At 40.2% G+C, this 24,992-nt stretch overlaps 1 protein-coding gene across 1 annotated transcript in view; it reads right to left on the reverse strand.

The window, feature by feature from the left end:
- CNTNAP2 (contactin associated protein like 2) overlaps positions 1-24,992 on the reverse strand; it is a 1,359,261-nt gene that overhangs the window by 332,178 nt on the left and 1,002,091 nt on the right. The window contains exon 14 of the mRNA XM_029921999.1: positions 18,054-18,181. Within this exon, the coding sequence (XP_029777859.1) occupies positions 18,054-18,181 (128 nt within the window). The remainder of the gene's footprint in view (positions 1-18,053; positions 18,182-24,992) is intronic.

Below are 24,992 nucleotides of genomic sequence, written 5' to 3' on the forward strand. Positions count from 1 at the left end.
GCAATCCCTCTCACTTTTTAAAAATTAGATAACAGTAAGAGAAATACTATTTGTCAGGCTGTGTAGCAGATACAGGGATGGGGTCGTGGAATCAAAAGCACTTATATTCCAGTGAAGGAACAAAAGCCACATAAGACAACCAAGGTAATGAATTCAATATGAGAATATGAAGATCCTGAGCTTACTAATGCATTTTTTAAAATCATTTTTTCCTCCTGGGGTACCTGGGTGGCTCAGTCAGGTTAAATGTCTGTCTCTTGATTTTGGCTCAGGTCATGATCTCACAGTTGTAAATCGAGCACCCCATCGGGCTCTGAGCCTGCTTGGGATTCTCTCTCTCCTCTCCTCTGCTCGCTCACTTTCTCTCAAAATAAATAAATAAACATTAAAAAAATCATTTCTTCCTCTAAAAAAATCAAGATTTGGGGCAAAAGTGACTATGTCATTTAAATAAATCCTATTGGTTAACCTATTTTGTACTAAGAGAAATGATTAGTTATCATAAATGGATAATAAATGTTGATCTCCAGGGCTGGCATTCTGAGCCTGGGTTTGACATATGACCTTCAAAGTGTTTCCATTCCCTCTGAAATTACATGCAAAATTTTGCATGCATATGAAAGTATGCATTTTCCTAACAGTGGAGATTATAGATAGGGGAATTCTTCATTCAAAAAAAAAGTACAGATCCATTGAAATGCTTGTTCCAAACACATGTTCAAAGCTTTATGAAATTCTTGATGAACATTTTGCTGTCATTTTAAAACAGTATGTTTACTGTCTTCCCACCAGGAGATGTATGTGGCTGGGAATGGATGTGGGAACTGAAGGAGAGAGCACAGTCAAGCTATCAAATTCTAAGTATCTTGTAGAAACTTGGAGATGTTCTTCTTTTCTCATGGTAATTAACTATACACGCACCTAATTACAGTGCAGAAAGATAGAATCAAGCCATGGAGAATTTGTGTCTGTAATGGTCTTTTTTAGTAGCAAAATCATTAAATTTCTTTTTAATGTTTATTTGTTTTTGAGAGAGAGAGAGAGTGCAAGAGGGGAGGGGCAGAGAGAGATGGAGACACAGAATCTGAAGCAGACTCCAGGCTCTGAGCTGTCAGCACAGAGCCCAGTGCGGGGCTTGAACTCCTGAACTGTGAGATCATGACTTCAGGCAGTGTCAGATACTCAACCGACTAAGCTACCCAGGTACCCCAAAATCATTTCTTTATATAAGTAAACTTAAGAAAGGGGGCACCTGGGTGGCTCAGTCAGTTAAAGGTCTGGCTTTTGATTTTGGCTCAGGTCATGATCTCATGGTTCGTGGGATGGAGCTTGTGTTTGGGCTCTGCGCTGCCATAGGGGAATCTGATTGGATTCTCTCCCTCTCTCTCTCTCTGCCTCTCTCCTGCTCTCTCTATCAACCTCTCAAAATAAATAAACAAAACTTAAAAAAAATAAGAGAAAGTACAGACATAGAAAATGCCACCCATTTGGAAAGCCATGAATATAAAGGCGTGAATTGATGAATAATGAAGATTGTTTCTGAACACAAACTAATGCATGAACTTTACTTAACAGCTGAACTATTAAAAAATACCAATTTGGAAAAATAGATCAGAGAGTCATACAGAAATATTTGTAACTCTTCTATATGCTCCAATAAAAACACTTCATTTGAAAAATCTTTCTCACAACTAAGACCTAGGTGGTTCAGTAGGTATTCTCGCTTATCAAAGGAGAAAAAAATCCTCACATTAATGTGTAACTTTTCTGCAACTGAAGCATATATATGTTTCAATTTAGCTTAGAATAAGAAGAGTCCTGATTCTTTTAGGTCATGCCATTCTTGAACTGGTGACTCTAATTACTGCGATTGTGACATTACCCACCAAGTTCTCTTACACTTCAAAGCACACTGATGACAAGATATGAAAAAATGAATTTCAATACTAATGAATGTGGTGTCAGCAATGGGATCTTCCAGGTGGGTTGCTCTGTACCCCCCACTAGGGTGAGTTGCTGCTGTAAAATCTGTACAACAGGACTTTGAGCCTTGTGAAATGCAAAGATCTGTGCTGAGTCCTTGGTTGAAAGGCAGAGGTCGGTGAGACAAAGTCCTGGGGCTCAAGTTGGGAGGGGCTCTATAGTAGATCTGCTTCTCTGCTGAACGAGCTAGACGTTACTTGATCATTGTAGCAGGCTGACTCCCCGTATTGCTCCAAAATCCGTGCCCATCCTGAACCTCAGAATGTGACTTTCCTTGGATGGGTCTTTTTGGATACAATCAAGATAAGCATCAAGATGAGATCATGCTGGGATATGGGGCCCAAATCCAGTGAGGGTGTCCTTACAAGAGACAGAAAAGAACACAAAGACACATGGAGAAGGCTGGGTGAAGGGAGAGGCAGAGATTGGAATTACGTTGCCACAAATGAAGAAACATCAGGAGTTACCAGAATCTGGAAAAGGCAAAAAACAGGAGACTTCTGGGGGATCATGGCTCCTGCCCATGCTTTGATTTTGGACTTCTGGCTTCCAGAACTGTAAGGGAGTAACATTCTGCTATATTAAGTCACCAAGTTGGTGGCAATTTCTTAAGGCAGGTCTAGGAAACCAAGGCACCGGTTATCTTATGCAGATGTTGTCAGTCCTCAGCTATCCATGGAGTTCTGGAATCTAAAGTCAGAGACTCTTTCCCTGTGCGGAAGGACTAGGTGTTCTTGGCATAGGAAAGCCTTGCTAAACTGTAAAGTCTCAGACAAGGCTTTGGAGTCAGTCTGCTGGGTCGGATTCCAGCTCTGTCATTTACTGTGTGACGTGAAGCATATGACTGAAGGTCTGCCTCTCTGTCTTGGTTTTCCCATCTGTAAACTAGCAATAGACTATTACCTTCTTCATAGAATACTTGTGGGGGTTAAATGGGTCAACCTGTGAAGTGTTTAAACTATACCTGATGCGGTAGATACTCAATCATTGTTATCTATAATCAATAATCTACAACTTTATTACATGATAATTGTTCCTTCCTAGGTTTCATCACAAAGCCTTCCTTAGGAGGGCCCGGGGTGAGCCTTGCCCATGGCACAGAAGAGTGCTGGGAACTGAGCTTTATTTTCCTGTGAAGAGAACTCTCTCCTCTCAAATGAACTGCTCTGCAGGGTGCAGACTTCAAATCAAATTAGAGCATCTCCGCCTTTGTCCTTCAACAATTCTTCACTATCCTTTATGTAGCTCCTCTGCCTGGATTGTGCCTGTGACTGGGAAGCCAGTCACTACATCAGAGTTTCAGGGGTCCTGTAGCAAAACACTGCAAACTCTGTGCCTAAAACAATGGGAATATATTCCCTCAGCTTCTGGAGACCAGAAGTTCTAAATCCCAATGTTGGAAGCGTTGGTTCCTTCTGAAGGTTCTGAGGGCGGGTCTGTGTCGTGTCTGCTTTAGCTTGTGGTGGCTGCTGGCAACCCTTCACATTCCTTACCTGTGTCAGGGCAATTCCCATCTCCTCCCTGTGTGTGTCTGTGACTCTGTGTCCTTCTACAAGGACACCAGTCACATAGGATGAAAGCCCGCTTGGTTCCGGTGTGACTTCGTCCTGACTTGATCATCTGCAAAGACCTATTTCCAAATAAGGTCAATGACCGCAGGCGGGGGGGTGGGGGGGGTGGGTTAAGACTCCAACATACCTTTTTAGGGGGGTGTCATTCAATGCACAACTGTCTACCATATATACACAAAGCAAAACAAAAGCCAGCAGTCACCGACAATTTTATGGGCTTATTAAAAATATTAAAATACTACCTTTTTCTGAAAGTTCCCACACAATTAAGAAAGGCTTATCTAAAATTAGGAGCTTTAAAAAGTCTTAACAGGGAAGACTGCTATTCTGAGAGGCTGACAATAAGTTTTAGATGTGTGTTTGTGTTGTATCATTGTTGGACGTGGAATTATTGTCACCCCTTCACTGAATGTCCTCATTTCCTTTATTAACAATGTTCCTTTTAGTTTTTTTAAACATACATATTTGAGAAAGATAAACTGCATTAACCCAGATCTTTGAAACTAAACATAAGCAAAGAGTTTAATATTTTAATTAAATTAAACCTTCAAAAGATTGCTCACTCCCTCCTCTTTCTGGATCACGGACTCCCTACTGCCTACAGAACAGACTCAGCTCTTGGCTTAGCGTTTTCAGGTTCCTCTGGCTCCAAGTGGGGTCTCATTTTCTCATTTGAGTACTTCTTGAAATGCTTACTGTGTGTCGTGTATCTATTTTTATTTTTTTATTTTTTAGTGTTTGCTAATTTTTAAGAGAGAGAGAGACAGAGAAAGAACAGGAGAGGGGCAGAGAGAGACACACACACACAGAATCTAAAGCAGGCTCCAGGCTCTGAACTGTCAGCACAGAGCCTGACACAGGGCTCGAAGCCACAAACTGTGAGATTGTGACCTGAGCCAAAGTCAAAAACTTAACTGACTGAACCACCCAGCTGCCCCTCGCGTGGGTATTTTTCTACAGGAACATTTTGCCTCATTGATTCGGGGTACTTATTGTCACATACATTTCAGTTGAAGCCTTCTGCCCCCTGCACCAGTCCCGCGTGCAATGACCTCTACTTATTCCTTCCTCCTTTCCTTCAAGATCCTGGTATGCATGGTTCCTGCCCCTTCCGCTTTTACCTTTCTGTGCTTCCTTGTCAAAAAGATTCATCTCTTCATCTCTCCATCTCATTCTGAACTAGGTTATAAATTCCTCAGTTGCCAACACCACTGATCTGTCACAATGCCTTGTATACAGCTGGTGCTCAAAATACAGTGTGAGGATTGATTCTTCCGTTCACCTTAGATTCTAATTCATTATTTCTGAGTGACGTTGACAGAAATAATGATGGTTACATTTAGCAACTTGCATTTATGTTTAAATCACATTAGTTTTACAAAACCAAGGGATTTAAAGAAGTTTTATTCTTTTTGTAGAATAGGTATTACTACCATTATTGAGAACTTACTGCACCAGTTGCTGTTAGAGCTCTTTACATACACTTGTCTCATTTTATCCCCATAGCAACCTTTTGTACTAAAGCATAATTATCTCCATTTTACAGATGAGGAAATTGAAGCTTAGTGAAATTAAACAAGTTTCCCAATGTCACACTGCTGATAAATGGAGAATTTGAGCCTAGGTCGCCTGCCACCAAATGTTGTGTTCTTAGAGTTTCTATAATTTCCCTGTCATAAAAACTTTTTAGAAAACTTCTTAAAAACAGAGTCTGGACCTTCACTCTAGAATTCTGAATCAAAATCTCTAGGGGAGAAGCTGGGGATGTGCATCTTGACAAACACCTTAGGGAATGTGTGCATCCAGACAAATTTAGGAAACATCTCGGCAATTCAGTATGGCTGACCAGTATTTATAAGTCCCTGTGGTGAATACTTTCCTAGATAAGGTCTGATTTTCATACGGTTTCAAAGAACACAAATGTTCTTGAAGTTCAAACTGATGAGAGAAATAAGGCTTACTGGTCCATTCTTGCAGGTCTGTTCCACCCCAAGGATACCCAGCATCTTGGGTTGACCTTGCCCTGTGCCCAAGTCTCAGGAAAATGGGTGTGTGACTGATGCAGGTTTACAAGGGTCTCACACTTGGTTTGATGTTCTGCTGCCATTGTTTTTAAATTCTTAGTAGTTCCTTAACAAGAGGTCCACATTTTTGTTTTGCACTAGGCTTTATCAATTACTTCGCTGGTCCTACTCTGGAATTCTATGCACCAGAGATACAAATGACCTACTCCAGGGAAAACGGCACTGTCTTTGCTCTTCTCCTCTTTGGGTTTAAGAGTTTGGAAAGAGGCTGCTTGAGGTAGGGAGAAGTCAGGGTGTGAAGTGGAGTGTGAAGCAAGGTGTGAAGTCAAAGATCTGGATATGGGCTAAGACTCTTCTGGAAGGTAGAGGGAAGAGATGAGGTCTGTACCTGGACTAGAGGGTAGGAGGAAGATGAGAAAGGTGAGGGGCAGCTTGGTATGCTAGAGAAGCTTTGTGTTCATGGATGGTGAAAAAAGGGATAGGACTCCTACACAGAAAAGAGTTAACATAGCAGATCTGACTGATTTTCCTTGAAAATGCCTGTTGGTGAGGCTGGCTGATGCGTGGATTCCAGCAAGGCTAGCTAGCACTCTAATAAGAGTGAGTGTGTCTCACTGTGCCTAAAGTGTTGGTAGAATGTGGTGAACACCTGCTTTCCTTCTGGGAGTCGGGAATTTGGGTCCATGCCCAGCAGGGGCTGCTCACAGAAACACCCCCAATAATAACATGAGTCTCTAATGAGCTCCCTCATGGGCATGTGTCCTAATATGGCAGAAGGTAGTTCTGTTGGGCCTCTTTTACGAAGGCACTAATCCCATTCCATCCTCATGACCTGATCACTTCCCAAAGACCCACCTCCTAATACCATCACTTTGGGGGTTGGGATTTCCACACTTGGATACTAGGGAGACACAGACATTTGCCCTATAGGACTTACCTTCCCCAACCCAACCTTTCCTCAAATGGCTCAAACTACTCCTTAGCACCTACAGTTCCGTAATGCTCTCTGCTACTACCTCCCTTGAACAATCGATATGTATCCCCCAAGTTATAAATGATGACATCTAACTGGTGAATTAGGAAGGAGACATGGTTTTGAGTGGCAGCAATAATGGCTGGAAAGTGTGTCACTCATGGGATCTCAAGGTAGAAATCTACTTTGCAGTCCCCACTGGTTAAGTACAGGTATGAAGACCTTTGCAGGGAGGTCTACCGGAGAATTGCTAATACCTTGATCTTATTTTGTAAAGTATGTTATGCTTGAGGTAATGCAACCAAACCTCTTTTTGAAATACTGTTATTTTAGTTTTTTGTTAGTAGGCAAAATGGAGAATGCACTGCATTTCAAAATATAATCTAAAGTGAAAATAAAAATTGAAAAGATTGAAACCAATGAAGTAAGCCTCGAAACACTGTGTACTATGCAGACAAATTATGCAAAGAGTGGAATCCATAAATGAAATGAAAACTCTCATCATAAAAATATACTTATTCTACATTTATTATGCTATATTCTGCCCCATATTCCTGGCTGATACACGGAGAACTTTATGGAGCAGCTGAGAAAATGCTCTAAACTATCTTCCAGGCAGTGATAGGTGCCCTAGGGACTTTCTGGACCTTTCTGACATTATGTTGAGCCAAGGCAAAAGCCACCTTTTCTCTTTATCTCCTTAATCTCTTATTACTCCAGGAATCACAGCAGGTGGACTTGTAGCCACAGGTAAGACTGAATTCCAGGTGGGGACGGGTCCTCTAACGTGGCTTCTCCCTGTTGTGCGTAACCTATGCAGTCCAGTATAGCAGCCACTGGCCATATGAGGCTACTTAAATTTGAGCTAAGTAAAATTAGGTAGAGTTAAAAATTCAGATTCTTGGTCACACGTCACATTTCAAATGCTCAGTGGCCACCCATGTCTAGAGGCTAGCATCTGGACACCACAGGTTAAAGGACCTTTCCATCATGACTGTAAACCATTCGGTAGCACTACTCTAGAAATCAAAGCAACAGGCCAACAAAAGAAATAAAGTTCTGGCTCCTTAGTGCCAAATTTCTCCCCCGCTGGAGAACTGCTTTCAGAGAGAACAGCTCATCTTAACTTCTTTATGGCTTTTTGGGTGAAATGGCATGAACAGATTCTTAAAACACTAGCACAAAAGGCCACAAACAAATTTATATTCAACTCTCTTACCACACATAGACAGAATTCTTCTGAATTAAGGACTAGCTAATCCTTAAGTCAGTGTTTTAACTTTTAAATGAGAATGGTGAGTTTTTCTCCCTCAGGGCAAAGCCCTAAACCATGGGGTTAAGCCTGGGATGGCTCCAGACTGGCTGGGACACAGAGCACCCTTGATGCTGACTATAGGGCACCCCCACCCCCAGAGTTCACAGTTGCGGCAAGGGCGCATGAGAAAGACATGTTCTGACTTTGAATCTCATTTTGTCTTTCTCCCCATGTTTAACAAGAGTTCCTCCAACTACCTTCATCTCCAGTAGTTTTGAGCCCACAGCTGGGGCTACCATGGGATTCAGGTAGGTTCAAGATGTAGGTAACCAGAGCAGCACTAAATATAAATGCTAAATTCTCAGGGTAAGAGAATTGTGTGTGTGTGTGTGTGTGTGTGTGTGTGTGTGTGTATGTGTGTGTGTGTAAAAGTGCCAGAAGGGAGTGAATATCTGTATGAAACAGAAACAGTAGACACTCTATTACTTTGTCCTATATATAAGTGTTAACAATTTTTTTTCTTGATTCTCTAAAAGGTGGTCCTTGCAAAGGGATGTAAACAAGTAGGAAGGAGGCCCAGCATTTGGAGATAGGTGAGCTAAGAGGAGTTAGAAAAATTCTTTAGGAGTTTCTCAAAAATAAAAAGTGCTAAGAATCTGTATGGTATGTGCTGGATAGTTAGTTTATGCAAACACATGCAGAATGTACCTGTGAATCACTAACTTGAGAAAGTAGAGATCTCATCCTCTCTCTAAATTCCCATCAAGCATAAGTGTGGAAGAGTATGCTGTTCAGTGTTCAAAGTCCAGGGCTCTGGGGCTGGGCAACTCAGGGCATCTCCCTTGTAAGGAATAGTGTCCAGATGACAGGTCTGCATCCCCTTGGAAATGCTGGCTTAGCAAGGAAGGGAAGGACCACTAAGAGTTGCTAGGGGAAGTTGCTACAATATAAAACCTTGCTGCACATACATCCCAACAACAGATGCTTTGTCCAGTTGGCCACTCCTAGCCTCCCTGTACATAAGCTCCCCCTATAAACCTGCATCTCAATTGTTATCTTGGGTGTTTTTTTGGTCTCACTGGACTGTCACCCATCCTAGGCTTAGAGTCTGCTGAGATGTGGCTGCAAAGAATCAGTGTTCCAACCAGAACTATTTTTGTTGGTTTCTCTTTCCAGATTAAACATAACTCTATTATTTGTAGCATTCTAAGATAAAGTCTGGACACTGCTACCTAAAAATAATCAGCTTCAGATATGACATGGTCACCAATGGCCCAGGGTGGAATCAGTAACTCGTTCTCTCTCCTTAATCCCAAAGAGAAGCTGTAAAGTTTGCTTTATTACAGATGCTACCTTGAACCATCATCTTATTTCTTATACATGTTCAAGAGCAACTCCTTTCTGGGGTCATTAGCATAAAGCAGAAAAACTATCAGTTCTATAAGCAAAGAAACAACCGCACTTCATTTGGGTGCCATCAGACTATCGTTATACTTAAACAATAACAGATGCATTTTTCCACATGTACATTTGAAGGATTGAGATGAAGACTTTATCTCCTTGAATATATACATAAAGAATAAATATAGATGCATAAGAAATAAAATGTATCTTCTCAGCTCTAACTCTTGGGTCAAGTTCTCCTTTTATAAATTCAATTCCAAAGTGTTAGGTTACTTAAAGAAAAGTGCTAGCTTTTTGCTTTCTGTGTTTTTGGTGCTGTTGTTGTTGTCATTGTTGTTTATATGCAGAAAACTGAGGCAGGTGGGGCCAACTTGGTATCTCCAGTCAAACCCGAGAAACCACGCACCCAAAGTGAAAGATGTTATCCTATGGTAATCTTCACTTCTTGAGTCAGTCACGCTTTCACCTCAGGTGTGATAATGGAAAGGAAAGCAGAAAATTGAGGTATTTCTGTTGAGTCCCAGATTCAATGAAAACCAGCGAAACGCTTCTGTTACATAACAGGCCATATTTTATGTTCAAGCCCAATTTGCATCCTACTCAGTATAACAGAATTAAATTCTGAAGGTCTGAATACTGTAAAACAAAACTGATAGAGATAATCTACTAGAACGGAAGTAAGGAATACCTAAAGTGTCAGACACAGAGTAGAGAAAAGACTGTCAGGCTACTTCATTGTCTAAAGCTTAAATCCAGAAAAACCCCGAACAGAAGAGGCACAGATAGAATCTTAAAGGGCAAATAACCTCTCCTTCATCAAAAGACCAAGCTACCCTTCCTGAGCCTGAGTCTGGTTTTTCTATTCACACTTAAGAACTGAGAGAGATTCTCAATTAAGCTTTGGTCTAGGAACCAAAGACAAATGACTCTTGGGCTGGCTCAAAGACAAAATGTATGAATGGGACATGAAGTCCTCTTCTTTTCAGTTTGGAACTGTGTATGCAGTTCGTGGAATATATACCCAAGTGCACTGTTTTCTATGCACATATCTGGTGAATTTTGAATTGGGATATATTTTATATGTTAAAATATATATTAGAATTTATATTAAAATATATGTTAAATATAAATTTATATTAAAACATATATACTAACATTTTTTATTGTTTATTTTTGAGAGAGCATGAGTGGGAGAGCAACAGAAAGAGGGGGAGACGTGGAGCCCAAAACAGGCTCCAGGGTATGAACTGTCAGCACAAAGCCTGACACGGGGCTCGAACCCATGAACCGCGAGATCATGACCTGAGCCTAAGTTGGATGTTTAACCAACTGAGCCACCCAGATGCACCTAAACTGAGATATATTCTAAAGATAGTAAAACGGAGCCTACAAAATGCTTGCCATAATTTACAACATTTTTCTTAACCAGATAACTGTAGTAAGATTGCCACTTTGAAACTATTAGCAAACTTCAAGAACAGGCGATTTTATTTTTTCTTCAATGAAGAAAGTTTTCTTCATTAGAAATGGAGTTTCTGAGTTTCCAAGGCTCGCATGCAGTTAGGATTGTGAAAAGAAGCTGTATGAAAAGCAGAGCAGATACCATAAAGCAGGTGAACTGGAACACGGTTTTAATTATGCCAGAGTGAGGTAGTTTATTGCTCACAGTTTAGCACCCTAACAATAAGTTCGAAGTACTGACTAATTGTAATTTTGTCAGTAATAACCTTGAGACATGGATAAACAAAAGTGTGGAACAGTCTGCTTGGGTCTCTGAAGGGATGTGGGGGTTAATCTAATTTAGATTAAACAATGAGTTCTATAAATGTAATACCTCATGTGCATCTTAATTTAGAAGTGCCAAGGAAAATCTAAAAAATTGAGCAAAAGCGTCCGTTTTTAATCCTTAATTTGAAGATAATCATCAGATTCAAGGGATTTTCAACATACAAAAGAATAAAAGTTTTCATTTACTTAAGATGAATAAATGTGCAAAAACCTTGTTGAGGTTAAAAATAGGTGTGCATATAAATCAAGTGGTAGGTCCTCTCTTGGTCTCCTATAGTAATTATCGTCTGTGCAAGTTTTCTGCAATTTATCATGCAGTGCCTCATGGTGTGACCTCCATTGTTAGTCTGAAATGCTTATTCAAATCTTTTGAGGTTATTTAACTATTCATATTCATTTAATGAACACATATTTGAAAGGCACAATGTGGCAGGCATTTCCCTGAGCACTGGGATATAGACCTCCACCTACGTTGCCATCCATTGTTGGTAATGAGAGCACTCATAATACAAACAAAGAGAGAAAACAGATTGTGATGTGACTGTCGTTTCTCTGGTCTTCCTCTCAGGTTCCTGGAATGGGGCTTTTAGACTCTTAAAATTTCTTGAGTGATGGGAATGTCTTGGTCATTCATGGTTGGCCCTGACAGTTTACGCCCAGGGGGTGACTCCTGGTGGACCTTACAGAGTTTCAAGATGGGGGCTCGTCCTGCCAGAAAGATCAACTGTAGGATTTGAGGGGTGAGGTTTAAGCCAGGAGATATCAGCTCCCAACTCCAGGGAGGAGAAGGAAGAGATGCTGGAGACTGCATTCAATAAGGTGGCCAATGACTTACTCAATTATGCCTACCTATGAAACTCAGTAAAAACTGTGGAGACCCGAAGGTTGGTGAGCTGGTTGGTGACACACATTGATGTGTGCAGGTGGGAGTGGGGAGGGTGATGTGTCCTCATCCCGAGGAGAGGACAAAGGAGCTTCATATCTGAGACCCTCCCAGACCTCACCCTGTGTACCTTTCCATTTAGCTTGTCTTGATTTGTATCTTTCATAATAAGACTTAAATCTTAAATTCAGTGCTTTCCTGAGTTCTGTGAGTCATTCTAGTGCATTACTGACCCCAAGAGCATAGTGGGAACCCCTAAATTTGTTATCAGTTGGTCAGAGGAGCAGGACGGCTTGGAAGCCCCAGACTTGTGGCCCATGTCCGAGGGGAAGGCAGACTTGTTAGGGACCATGATATCTGTGCTAAGTCTGAGCAGTGAGTGTCAGGACTACAGGCATAATTTCAGACAGCCAGAGCAAGTCTGTTTCCTGCCAATGGTTTAGAGAGATCACCTGGAAAATTCAGCAAGGGAACCCAGCCATGGGGATTAAATTTACAGAACAAAGTCCCTCCTACATCTGGGATCCTGTCACCTCTGCTAAGTGCCAAGGTCAGGGAAGGGACAGGCACCCAAGGAAGGGGACAAAACACAGCCAGAGGAATCTCCTGTATGGGATGTGACGACTCCTCCAAACATGAGCAGCATTTGAAAGGACCGGTAGGAACATCAGTCACATGCATACCGCTGCCGTATCGACTGTAAAACAGAAATGTCTCCCTCCCACCAAATGCTAGGTAAATTTCTTCCCATTTCTGAAGTGCATCGGTGGCTAATGTTGAATGGCCCTATAATATTAAAGAGCTGACACATTCCAGGGAGTTGTCCACTTCTGATTGTTTAAAGTCACTCTGGAGTCTGGAAGACCAAAGCTAAGCAAGCCTTCTTTCTTTCTACCTCTGCTACTTTGTAATTGGACCTGCTCTCAGATATGCCCAGAGGGCTCAATCCTTTAATGGGAATCAGCCTACGTTTTGATTCTGTATTTCTGCTGTTCTTAGAGCTACTCCTGTTTCTCAGCTGGTAGCAGCCCAGGGCAATAGCAGCGAAGGCTGGGACATTAAGAAAAAAAAAAAAAACAGAGGTTAATCATTTCTATACATCATTCTAGAGGTTTTTTTCTCCTGTCGTCTACCATCAACCAAACAACTATCTAAAGTAGAAGTAAAACAAAACAAAACACAAATGTTACCAACTTTCTGCCAGTGACCCTTCATCCCTGTGCCTGTGGGTTTTTGATCAGGCTTTCCAGGTGGCTGATCTCACAGTGGGGCGAGAGAAAGAGAGCCAGCACCTCATTATTACACTGCTCAGCTTTCGAGAGGCAGGGACCGAAGGCCAGAGTTCCAGGTCAGAGCTTCGTCTCCGGATCTCAACATCCATCTTGGCCTCAGGGAATTGCTAAAGATGAAAGCTCACGTCAAACTGTTTCAATGCGCTGTGCCATGTACCCGCGGGGAGACCCTGGGCGGGTCACTTAACCTCCCTAGACCCAAGTTCCCTCGTCTGGAACATGACGGGTCTGCACTGTTTGATCTCTGAGCGTCTTCAACCATTAGAACGCTGTGATTCTTTTCTCTTGCTTCTAGCTATACTTGAAGCAAGTGTCCGTGGCTACATGTTGGGGGAAGAAATGGAGAAAGGAAAAGAATGTGGAGCATCTTCGGAGGAAATAATGACTGGAGATGATGAAATTTTATCCATTCTGGGATTTGTCCTGGCACCGCACAGACCTTCTGGCCCCAGATCCGAAACTTATTGGCAAATCCCCCCAACCCCCTGAAGTCTAGCTCTGTTTTCTCATTGCTAGGCTGGAGTCAAAGGTCCCACCTCACACAGGATGTTGGGAGATTCAAGAGAGAAACGAATATAAAGGGTAGAAGGTGCATGTTGAGCCCTTTGCCTTCCTCATCTCTTCCACGCCTAAAGCAGCAAAGTCAAAGCGGGTGAGCTCCTTTCTGGAGCCCAGGTAATGGCTTCCTTTCCATAATCAAGATGCATTCTGAGCCCAGATGAGCAGCCACCCTCTCTCTCCTTGTCTCCTCTGCTGCTCTGAGTGTCTCACAAGGATGCTCACAGGGGCAGCACAGCCTGTGTGTGCCCCTGGGCACTCCCACGGAGAAAGATACTCATTGGCATTCTCACTGGAAGTGTCTTGTCTGCAGAGAAACGAGGTGTGGACACTGCCATCGCCTTGCATCTCTGGGTAGGGGATGGCTGGTCATGTTTGTGGCTGTTAAGACTCTTGCGGTAAAGAGAACGCGGCCTTTGCATTATGCTGGTGCACACGACTCCATCCCCCGGAGACAGAGGCCCACTCTAGTTTGGACAGAATTCTGTCACCATCTTATTCACCCTTGGCATCATCTCTGTCCTATGTTCCTGGGCTGGATGTGTGGCCTCCTTCCTCGCCCTCTCTTCTCGGCCTCTCTGAGCTACTTGAGAGCATCAGCCATGGGTAGGCAGAAACTGTTTTCAAATGTAAAGGGATAATCATTTTTTTTTTTGCAGAGAGTTGCTTAACTTTTGTGGAATCAGGACAGAAATAGAATATTTCGGGTTTCTGAGAAACTACATTAGAATATTCAACAACCAGCGTGACTCTGTTTTACAGCCAGAGAGGGTTTCTGGGAGGAACTGAGAAGAGGTCCTTGAGTAACACATTTTCGTGAGTGGTTTCTACCCACATGTCCTGAAAACACTTGCTTTTGTGGCCAACTTGCTCCTAATTAATCGTTTAAAGTCCCCGAATCCTTAGAGAAGATATGGGAAGTCTTTAGCTCATAAAGCTGAGAATAAAGCAATTATCTGGCACGTCCTTTATGTCTATAATTAATTATATTCACCACATATGGTACAAAGAAGACTTCTACCTCCAAAACCCGAAATATTTTATTTTTGTCCTGATTCCACAAAAGTTTAACAAGTCTCTGCAAGAAAGATTATACACTTACATTTGAAAATAGTTTCTACTTACCAGTGGCTGGTCCTCTAATGGAGCGCCTTGGTTTCTTGCCGGGCGAGTGTGCCTTGGTTTTCGGAGGAAGATTTGTAACCTTACAGGGCACTTTTTATCTTAGCTAACCACCCATCACTAGTCATACTTTGGGTTTCATTTAGATGTGAGGTTTCCATTTGAACGTGTCTGAAACAAAAAGCAACCTCCCCGTGCCCCCCAATAACAAGGCTAATACCCCCACTGAAAACTAAACTGTAAGATCATAAGCTTGGGGCGCCTGGGTGGCTCAGTCGGTTAAGCGTCCGGCTTCGGCTCAGGTCATGATCTCACAGTTTGTGAGTTTGAGCCCCGCGTCAGGCTCTGTGCTGACAGCTCAGAGCCTGGAGCCTGCTTCGGATTCTGTGCCTCCCTCTCTCTCTGATGCTCCCCTGCTCACGCTGTCTCTCTCTGTCTCTCAAAAATAAATTAAAAACATTAAAAAAAAAGATCATAAGCATTTTCAGCACTATATGGGAGATGCGGCAGACCTGAATGGAACTCACTGGTTTTCTTTAGCATTTGGATTATATGGGTCTATGAGTTTGGATGAGTCAAGGTAAAAAGGAAACTCAGCAGGCATGATGGAATCAACTGGAACCACTTGAAACGGTTGGTCAGAGCCTACAAAAATTGTTTCATTCTCTAAGACTGGAGGATAGAACGGGGAGCCAATTCAAGACCCAGCTTTCCAGGGCTGACATCACTAAGACTCCTCAAACAGAAAGACATATTCTCACAATGGATTTGGTTTTAAACTGTAGCTTTGTACAGACTTCAGTAAATGACACAAAGTAAGTTAATCTCTATAAACAGCAGGATAAATGCACTGTATCACTTTTTACATGATAACAATTGGAAGTTAATCCCTGAAATATTCATGCTATATTGGTAACTGGATGTGGGTGTGTGGAGGCAGTGGTGGGAATAAGACCCAAATGGCTAATTTTTAAAAAATGATTTATTCAATCATCAACTGACTCAGAGAAACAACCTTGACTTTGTACAGAGAAAGCTGTTTATGTCCTCTGCTCTGTCTTTCCTCCTGAAGCTTCCCAGAGACTGCAAGGGTATACAGAAATTTGTAGTGCCAATGACATTTTAAAAGAAGTATTTCGTTTCTTTGTAAACAGAAAGGCTAATATTTAAACTAACCCACCTCATTGGGGGCTGTGAGTATCCAAGGAAATCAAACATGTTAAAAACTGGAAAATGACTGATGTGGAACATTTTCTCATTACTGTGGCCATGTTAGAATGTTCTTAAAGGGATATCACTCCTTTCTTGACCATCAGTTGCAATAATATTGTATTGTAAAATCTAATCTGATAAGACATTTTGTTTTCCAATATTTTTTAATGTGCATTTCTCAAAATGCAGTTTGAACTTATTTCTTATTTCTGAGAGTATTTGGTGAAGTGCTAGACACATAGCAGACATGTCAGAAATTCTTATTGAAGACTGACTTATTGATTAAGGGAAACAAGCTAATATTAGCTGTAATCTGTTAACACACTTCTACATATACTATGTAATGTGGCTGGAATCTTTAAGAATGGTAACAAAAGTTTGCAGAAGTGGGATTTTTACAACTATACCAAGTTAATCACTTCTTCATGGGGAACCCTTTCTTTAATTCATAGCTCACTCCAGAATTAGCACTGGTAAGTAGGAAATATTTTACCTTTGAGATTAATGAATAATCGTGACCTAATGAAACTGATTTTCATCAGACAGCACATGAGAACCTGCCTATTTTGAGAGTCATTCTATCATCACGCATCTCTCAAAGTATTTGTAAAAATGCATGCTTACTATTATTTTATGGCAATATCCTTTTCTTAAACAGTTGAAGTTAAATTTCTTACTGCATAGTCCTCCGAAGCCTGGCTCAACCAATAAAGTATTATTATTCAATAAATGCATGATAAAGCTCTTTGACCAGGCTCAGTTTTGAACTAACTAAAGAGAGACAAATCAGCACAAACCCAGTCTCTCTTTTATATCAGGAACACTGCCTTGTTTAATTGCCAACAGCCTCCATTTACTAAGTAGTAAACATTTAAGCATGCACCATTACATTTCTTAGGACACCTCTTGGAGCCGATGCGATAATTTATAACATCGAGTAGGTCTAATTCTCCCTTGATTTATGGAGGTGGTAATAATATTCCATTGCACAGAATGCTTTGCTAGGAGGAATCTGGATCCGGGCACTAAAATCTCTATGGCCTCCCCAGGAGGAGTTGGGATGCAGGCGATATTCTCATTATCACAGCCGAGAAAGTGGAGGGGTTTGTCTGAGGTCTCCTGGCAAGTCAGTTATAGAAGGAGCAGAATCCGGGTCTCCTGATGCCTAGCACGCAATCACGAAAAGCACGGAACTCTTAGGGGACTTGCCGAAACCACGTGCATAGACAAGAAGAGGGGAAACGACACCCAGGACGTTCATTACAGAATCCCCATAGCAACCTGGCACCGTTTCCCTCCGACTCCACATAAAGCACACTGAAGGGTATCAAACAACATCAAATCCTAATGGCGTCCTTAATTAGGCGGGATCATCACTCCAACTCCCTGACCTCCCACAGTCCAAGCTAGCTGCCCCAGATTCCTCTCTGTGGTGCCGAATCCCGAAAGCAAGACGTAGTCACAGAAACGATCGTTGGCTTATAAGGGACTATCAAGCCCTGATGATGATGAGATTTGATAGCAATAATGTCACACTTTATATGGCCATAATCCAAGTTTACAATGATACATTAAGCCATAATGCTATTTATATCACCATAAACTGAGTTATGGTGGTATAAATAGTCATGCTAATGGCATTAACAGCAGCACTTAGTGGAATCACAGCTGTTGATGCCACTTGTATGCTATTAGCATTGCTATTTATATCACCATAAACTTAGGTAGTCAAACTCGTTACTTATGAATATACAAGGAAGATGGATGTCCACACTGTATGCCCAAATCTAGGCGCTGGTCCTGGAGACTTCACTCTCTTGTATGTGTTAAGGTCGATCTGGCTCTCCAATTGGTTCAGTTTTCATGGCGCCATGTTTCTTTAGGAGTTACAGAAGAGCAAGCCTGTCTCTTGCCATCCTCTGATTTTCTGGGAAACACTATTTAAAACTGATAAGAAAGTGCAAGCCACAGCGTCTGGGCAAACTTACTGTCTCCTTGGCAGCGCAGGGGACCCACGCTGAGCTTGGCTTCGGAGCCTTGCCGGTCAGTATCTCCAACCACCACTTGGCTTACTGGAAGGTGATCTTTGTAGGATAAGAAGCCAGCGTCCTTCCTCCTGAATCACAGGGAGAAACAGAAAAGGATGAGGAGGCTAAATGAGAAACATGTCTTTTCTGATAATGGTTTAAATTGTCTAATAATTGACCGCATTCCAATAAATGCTCAGAGGTTCACTAAGTACAACCACAGTTAAAGAGTTGCTCTCTCTCTTCCATCAAGCGGTCACGCAGCATGTTACTCGGAAGCAACTGTGACATCAATACCTTCTGGAAGACAGAACTGACACCCCAATTTCCAGAGAGTCACAACCAATATGTTGAGTCCTATTTTCATGTGGGAGTAGACCACCACGCTGCTTGAAAAACACACACCAAACGCTGAGCACCCATGCAGTTTGCTGTTGTCACGAATCAGAAGCTCAATGAAATCAACCTGATTTCTTGGATAATAAAGGAGATAAAACTCTGTTAAAAAACAAACAAACAAAAACACTTTGTCTCCTTAATTGCTTTGAAGTAGCTCCTTCCGAGGCTTTCTTCCCTGCTGTGCATCAGCTAAATATAGGAAGGGGCATTTTTGTTCCTTCCTCTTTTTTCATTTATTTCAACAACTGAGTTTATAAGAAGTTTCCAACACAGAGTAGGTGCTCACCCAGTGTCTATTTCCATCTATAATGAAGAGTAAAGATTCAAGCCTGGTTCAGTTTTTCTCTTAGATTTGTTTTCCTGCTCCCCCTATACTTATCTTGTTTCATGTCTCCCACGTCTACCTTGAACCACCCTCCATAACAGAAGAGGAGCACAGAAATCCAGGAGAGGTTCTTGGAGACGGACCCAATGTGAGCACAGACTTCACCTTAGGAAGAAATCCCTGTTCTCTTCCTCTTTTCATGCTGCTGTGGCTGAGAAATGCCCTCATTTGGGGCCAGATGCATGGGAGGCACAGATCATTATAAAGTCATTCCACAAACTTACCCTTTTGTACGATTTTTTTTTTGCACTTGTAAAGCCTGAATATAAATAACAATTTTTGAAATTGTGTATACAACTGACAACAGAAAACTGATTGTTGGATGATAGTAAAATGAGAGACAGTTCAATAATCTTGTTAAAAACATGTCTTTTGTATCTCTTTGCAAATAGTTCAGGGAATGGAGGGAGCAGAACTAACTTGGAAGACTGTCTTTAAAATGCTATGCTGTTAGGGATAGTTACTTGTCTCTCTGACCTGCTGGAATGTCAGTGAACACACATTCCCTCATGTGTCAGGGCCCATAGAAACCCAGAAAGGAGTCACAGAATTCAGCCAGTGGGCTCCAAACAAATGTATTTTACACTGCCTTAGTTTTTTCACTGCTCTCGTTTCCAAAATAAAGTTTCTTTTTGAAAAATTTGTTTATCAAGTGAGAACTAGGATCATGCAGAAAAGCACTGTGATTCTTATTGACATTGTATGTACTGATGACTCAGCCTCAAATATCTCAACGGAATCTTGCAAATCCACTTATTTTATTAGAATTTCTATCAATTAAAATCACATTAGAGAGGGAACAGAGCGTTTGCCATTAAAGTTGATGTGTAGTGTTTCTTAAAGTAACAATAAATGAAAACACCCTTTAACATACTGGAATTTGACAACCCTCTAGCAATGAAGTGTATTCCTGTGGAATTTCAGGCTGATGCTATCCACAAGTTCATTATCACTTAGAATTACATGACTCTAAATCAGGAGTCTGCAGGCTAAGTGCTGACAACCATTCATTTTGTTGCCTGTTCTCTTATGGCCCAGGAGCCAAGAATGATTTTTACATTTTAAAGGGTTGAAGAAAAAATCAAAAGCAGAATTATATCTTGTGTCATGGGAACATTACATGAAATTCAAAGTCAGTGTCCATAAATAAAGTTTTACTGAAATACAGCCATAATTTTTCTAACATATGTTCTACAGTGCTACCAGACTATAATGGCAGAGTTGAGTAATTGTGACAGAGACCACATGGCCTCTGAAGGCTAAAATATTTATTACTAGTCCTTTGTAGAAAACGCTTGCCAACTCCTGCTCTTAATCATCAATATCTACTTTTCCTTTGGGAATTTATTGAGCAAATACTTCAGTGACTATTACGGTGGACTGTCCCACAACTTGTCCCCATAGTTGAGTGTCAGGTTAGGGAAGAAACATGGGAATATCTCTGAGGTGAGAAAAGAAATGTGAAGACAAAATTTATTTAATCTAATAGTGAAAGATAACTTAAAATTTATTAATAATGTTTTGATTGACAACTATATGGCAGGTAGCTATGTAAGAGACATGTATCAATACTTGGTATTAACCATATACATATATATATGTATATATATGTTGCTTTGTAATATAACTTGAAGTAATATTATATACACTTCTTTATTCAGTCATCACTTAATGGACACCACTTTCTATAATTTGACTATTATAGATAATGCTACTATAAACATCAGGGTACATGTATCCCTCTGAATTACTGTTCTTGTATTCTTTGGGTAAACACTTTAGTAGTGCGATTGGTGGATCGTAGTTTTATCTTTCACTTTTTGAGGAACCTCCATACTGTTTCCCAGAGTGGCCTACACCAGTTTGCATTCCCACCAACAGTGCAAGAGGGTTCCTTTTTCTCCATATCCTTGACAACACCTATCGTTTCTTGCATTTTTGATTTTAGTCATTCTGACAGGTGTGAAGTGATAGCTCATTGTAGTTTTGAATTCTAGTTCCCTGATGACCAGTGATGTTAAGCATCTTTTCGTGTACCTGGTAGCCATCTGTATGTCTTCTTCAGAAAAATGTCTATCTATGTCTTTTGACCATTAAAAAAAAGTTTTTTTTTAATATTTAATTTTGTGAGAGAGAGACAGAGACAGAGTGTGAGTGGGGGAAGAGCAGAGAGAAGGAGACATAGAATCTGAAGCAGGTTCCAGGCTCAAAGCTGTCAGCACAGAGCCTGACATAGGGCTCCAACCCATGAACAATGAGATCATGACCTGAGCTGAAGTTGGACGCTTAACCGACTGAGTCACCCAGGCACTCCATCTTTTGCCCATTTTTAATTGGATTATTGGATACCACAATTTATCAGATACATCATTTGAAAATATCTTCTCCCATTCCATAGTTGACATTTAGTTTTGTTGATTGTTTCTCTTGCTGTGCAGAAGCTTTTTCTTTTGAGGAGGTCTCAATAAGTTTATTTTTGCTTTTGTTTCTCTTGGCTCAGGAGACTTATCTAGAGAAAGATTGCTATGGCTGATATCAAAGAGATTACTGATTGTGTTCTCCTCTAGGATTCTTATGATTTTAGATCTCACCTTTAGGTTCTTAATACATTTTGAATTTTTGTGTGTGTGTATGGTATTAGAAAATGCTCTAGTTTCATTCTTCTGCATGTGGCTGTCCAGTTTTCCTAACACCATTTGTTGAATAGACTGTTTTCCTTCTGTTACATATTCTTGATTCTTTTGTCAAAAATTAATTGAACATATAGTTGTGGGCTCATTTCTGGGTTCCTTATTTTGTTCTATTGATCTGTGTCCATTTTTATGCCAGTATCAAACTGGTTTAATGACTATAGCTTTGTAACATAACTTGAAGTCCAGATTTTTGATGCATCCAGCTTTGCTTTTCTGTTTTAAGACTGCTTTGGGTTTTCTGGGTCCTTTATGGTTCCATACAAATTTTCGAATTTTTTTTTTTGTTTTAGCTCTGTGAAAAATGCTAGTTATATTTTGATAGAGATTGTATTAAGTGTGTATATTGGTTTGGGTAGTTATAGACATTTTGGCAATATTTGATCTAACCCATGAGAATGGGATGTCTTTCCATTTCTTTGTGTCATCTTCGGTTTCTTTCATCAGTGTTTTATAGTTTTCAGAGTAAAGGTCTTTCACCTCTTTGGTTAGGTTTATTCCCAGGTATCTCATGGCTTTTGGTGCAATTGTAAATGGGACCGATTCCTTAATTTTCCTTTCTGCTTCATTATTGGTGTATAGAAGTGTAACAGATTTCTGTATGTTGATTTTGCATCCTGAGACTTCCCTGAATTTGTTTATGGTTTCTAGCCAAATTTGGATGGAGTCTTTTGTGTTTTCTATATAGAGTATCATGTCATCTGCAAATAGTGAGAGTTTTACTTCTTCTTTACTAATTTGGATTCCTTTTATTTCTTTTTGTTGTGTGATTGCTGTGGCTAGGACTTCCAGTAATATGTTGAATAAAAGTGGTGAATGGACACCCCAATCTTGTTCCTGTGATGGAAAAGCTCAATTCTTCCAAACTGAGGATGATATTAGCATATGCAGAGTGACCCATCAATACACTTATAGATTTCTATCTTAGTACCTGTAGGGAAATTATTTAGCAAGCAAAACAAGCCTTTATTGAAAGTGATGATCTTTACAGATGGAGGGCAATCTAATTTAGGGAGATACTCAGTAACTATTTATCATGTCAGCATAATCTAATTACATTTGGCCATAATATTCTCTTACAATTGTTTGTATTTCTGTAGTATTTGATATTTCTCCTCTCTCATATGTGATTTTTTAAAAATTTGAATAGTCTCTCTTTTCTTTTTGAAAAGTCTGGATAGAAGTTTATCAATTTAATTATTTTTTTTAAAGAACCAGTTCCTGACTCCATTGATCTGTTCAATTATGTTTTTAATTTCTATATCATTTGTTTCTGCTCTAATCTTTATTATTTCCTTCCTTCTACTGGTTTTAGGCTTCATTTATTGTACTTTTTCTAGCACCTTTAGGTGGAGGTTATTTTATTTTTTTCTTGCTTCTTGATGTATGACTGCATTGCTATAAACTTCCCTCTTAGGACCACATTTGCTGCATCCCAAAGGTTTTGGACTATTGTGTTCTTATTTTCATTTGTTTCCATGTATTTTTTAATTTCTCTTTTATTTCCTGGTTGACCCAGGAAACAAATTCATTCATTGTTTAGCAACATTTGTTTAACCTCCATGTATTTGTGGTCTTTTCAGATTTCTTCTTGTGGTTGACTTCCTGTTTCAAAGCGTGATGGTAGGAAAGGGGCATGGTAGGATTTCGATCTTTTTGTATTTGTTGAGGCCTGATTTGCGACCTAATAGGTGAGCTATTCTGGAGAATGTCCCATTTGCACTTGAAAAGAATGTGTATCCTGCTGTTTTAGGAAGCACAACCCACTTCCAAAAGCACATGTAGGTGTAAAGAAAATAAACTGAGATCTGGAGAGAGACCCATCAATATACCTATAAGACTTCTATCATAATACCTGTAAGGAATTTATTTAGCAGGCAAAACAAGCCCGTATTGAAAGTTATGATCTTTACAGATGGAGGTCAATCTAATTTAGGAAGATATTCAGTAACTATTTATCATGTTAGCATAATCTAATTACATCTGTTACTGGGCTTGTATGTCAGAAAAATTCTATCATGCATTTCAAATAGGCCGTGAACTCAGATTCTTGCATAACATTTCCATCAGTATTGTTATTAAGGTAAAACTTGATTCTGTGGATTTTGCCTCTCTAACCTGGCCTTCCTGCTGTTTTGATTCAGTACTATTTTCCTGAGGAATTCTCTCTTACTCTGATGGTTGTTCTACCCCTGCCTTCTTTCCTTATCCTGCTGAGAAAGCAAACAAGACTCTAGGCCATTTGCTCTTGCTCAGTGAGAAAAAAAGAAAAAAGAAAAAAGAAACCCTAAAGAAAAACAGACATCCCAAACTTTTGCAGTTGTGAACTTGATTTTCTTCTGGATGTTACAGAAGTTACCACACTATGAATCTATCCTATAATTTTAGCAGAGAAGAGTGATTTCTACTTTCTTAAGTTTCAGAGTACTTGTCTACTTAAAACAACAACAACAACAACAACAACAACCAGAATTATAGTCAGTGAGCTTTATGCATTTCCATAACAGCATCATCTAAGCTAGAAATTTCTGGAAGAATACAGGAAAGTCAAGTTCTAATTATAGAGAATGCCTCAAAAAGAGATGTAGAAATGGGAAACAAAGACATGAGAAGATGCTTAGGATTATCACTCACTAGAGAAATGTCATTAAGAGTACACATTCCTCCCACCCAAACAGCTATAATAATAAAATAAAAAGACAGGTAATAACAGGTGTTGAAGAGGATTGGATGATACTGGAATCATAATACATAGCTGGTGGGGTTGTACGGTGGTACAGTTGCTTTTGAAAAGTTTGGTAGTTTCTTAAAAGCTAAGCATAGATTTCTCATACGATCCAATAATTCCATTCCTGGATATCTATGCAAGAGAAATAAAAGCAAATGGCCACACAAGGACTTTCAGGTAGATGTTCATAGTAGCTTTAGTCATAATGGCCTCAAAGTGAAAACACCTCCAATGTCAATCAACTAGTGAACGGAAAACAAAGTGTGGTATGTCCATACAATGGAACATTATTCAACAATACAAGAAATTAAATGTGCAAAATGTATACACCTCAAAAACAATGTATTAAGTGTAGTAAGTCAGACACAACAGACCACGTATTCTATAATTTCATTTATACAAATTGTCCAGAGAAGGCAAATCTAGAGAGGCAGAAACTACATTAGTGTTCGCATGGGGATGAGGAGGAAACAAGGAAAACAGAAATCTTATAGGGTAATGAAAATGTCCTAAATCTGGACAGAGGTGATTTTTTGCACAGCTCTGTGAACTTACTAAAATTCCTTAAATTATATAAATAAAATGGATAAATTTTAGTGTATCTAATGTATCTAGTATATGTAAGTCATATTTCAATAGTCATGAAAAAAAAGATTATAGATGTGAATACCAGCTTTCAATAGGGAAGACATTTCCTT

Source organism: Suricata suricatta, chromosome 2 (assembly GCF_006229205.1).
Source record: "Suricata suricatta isolate VVHF042 chromosome 2, meerkat_22Aug2017_6uvM2_HiC, whole genome shotgun sequence".
NCBI classification, from domain to species: domain Eukaryota; kingdom Metazoa; phylum Chordata; class Mammalia; order Carnivora; family Herpestidae; genus Suricata; species Suricata suricatta.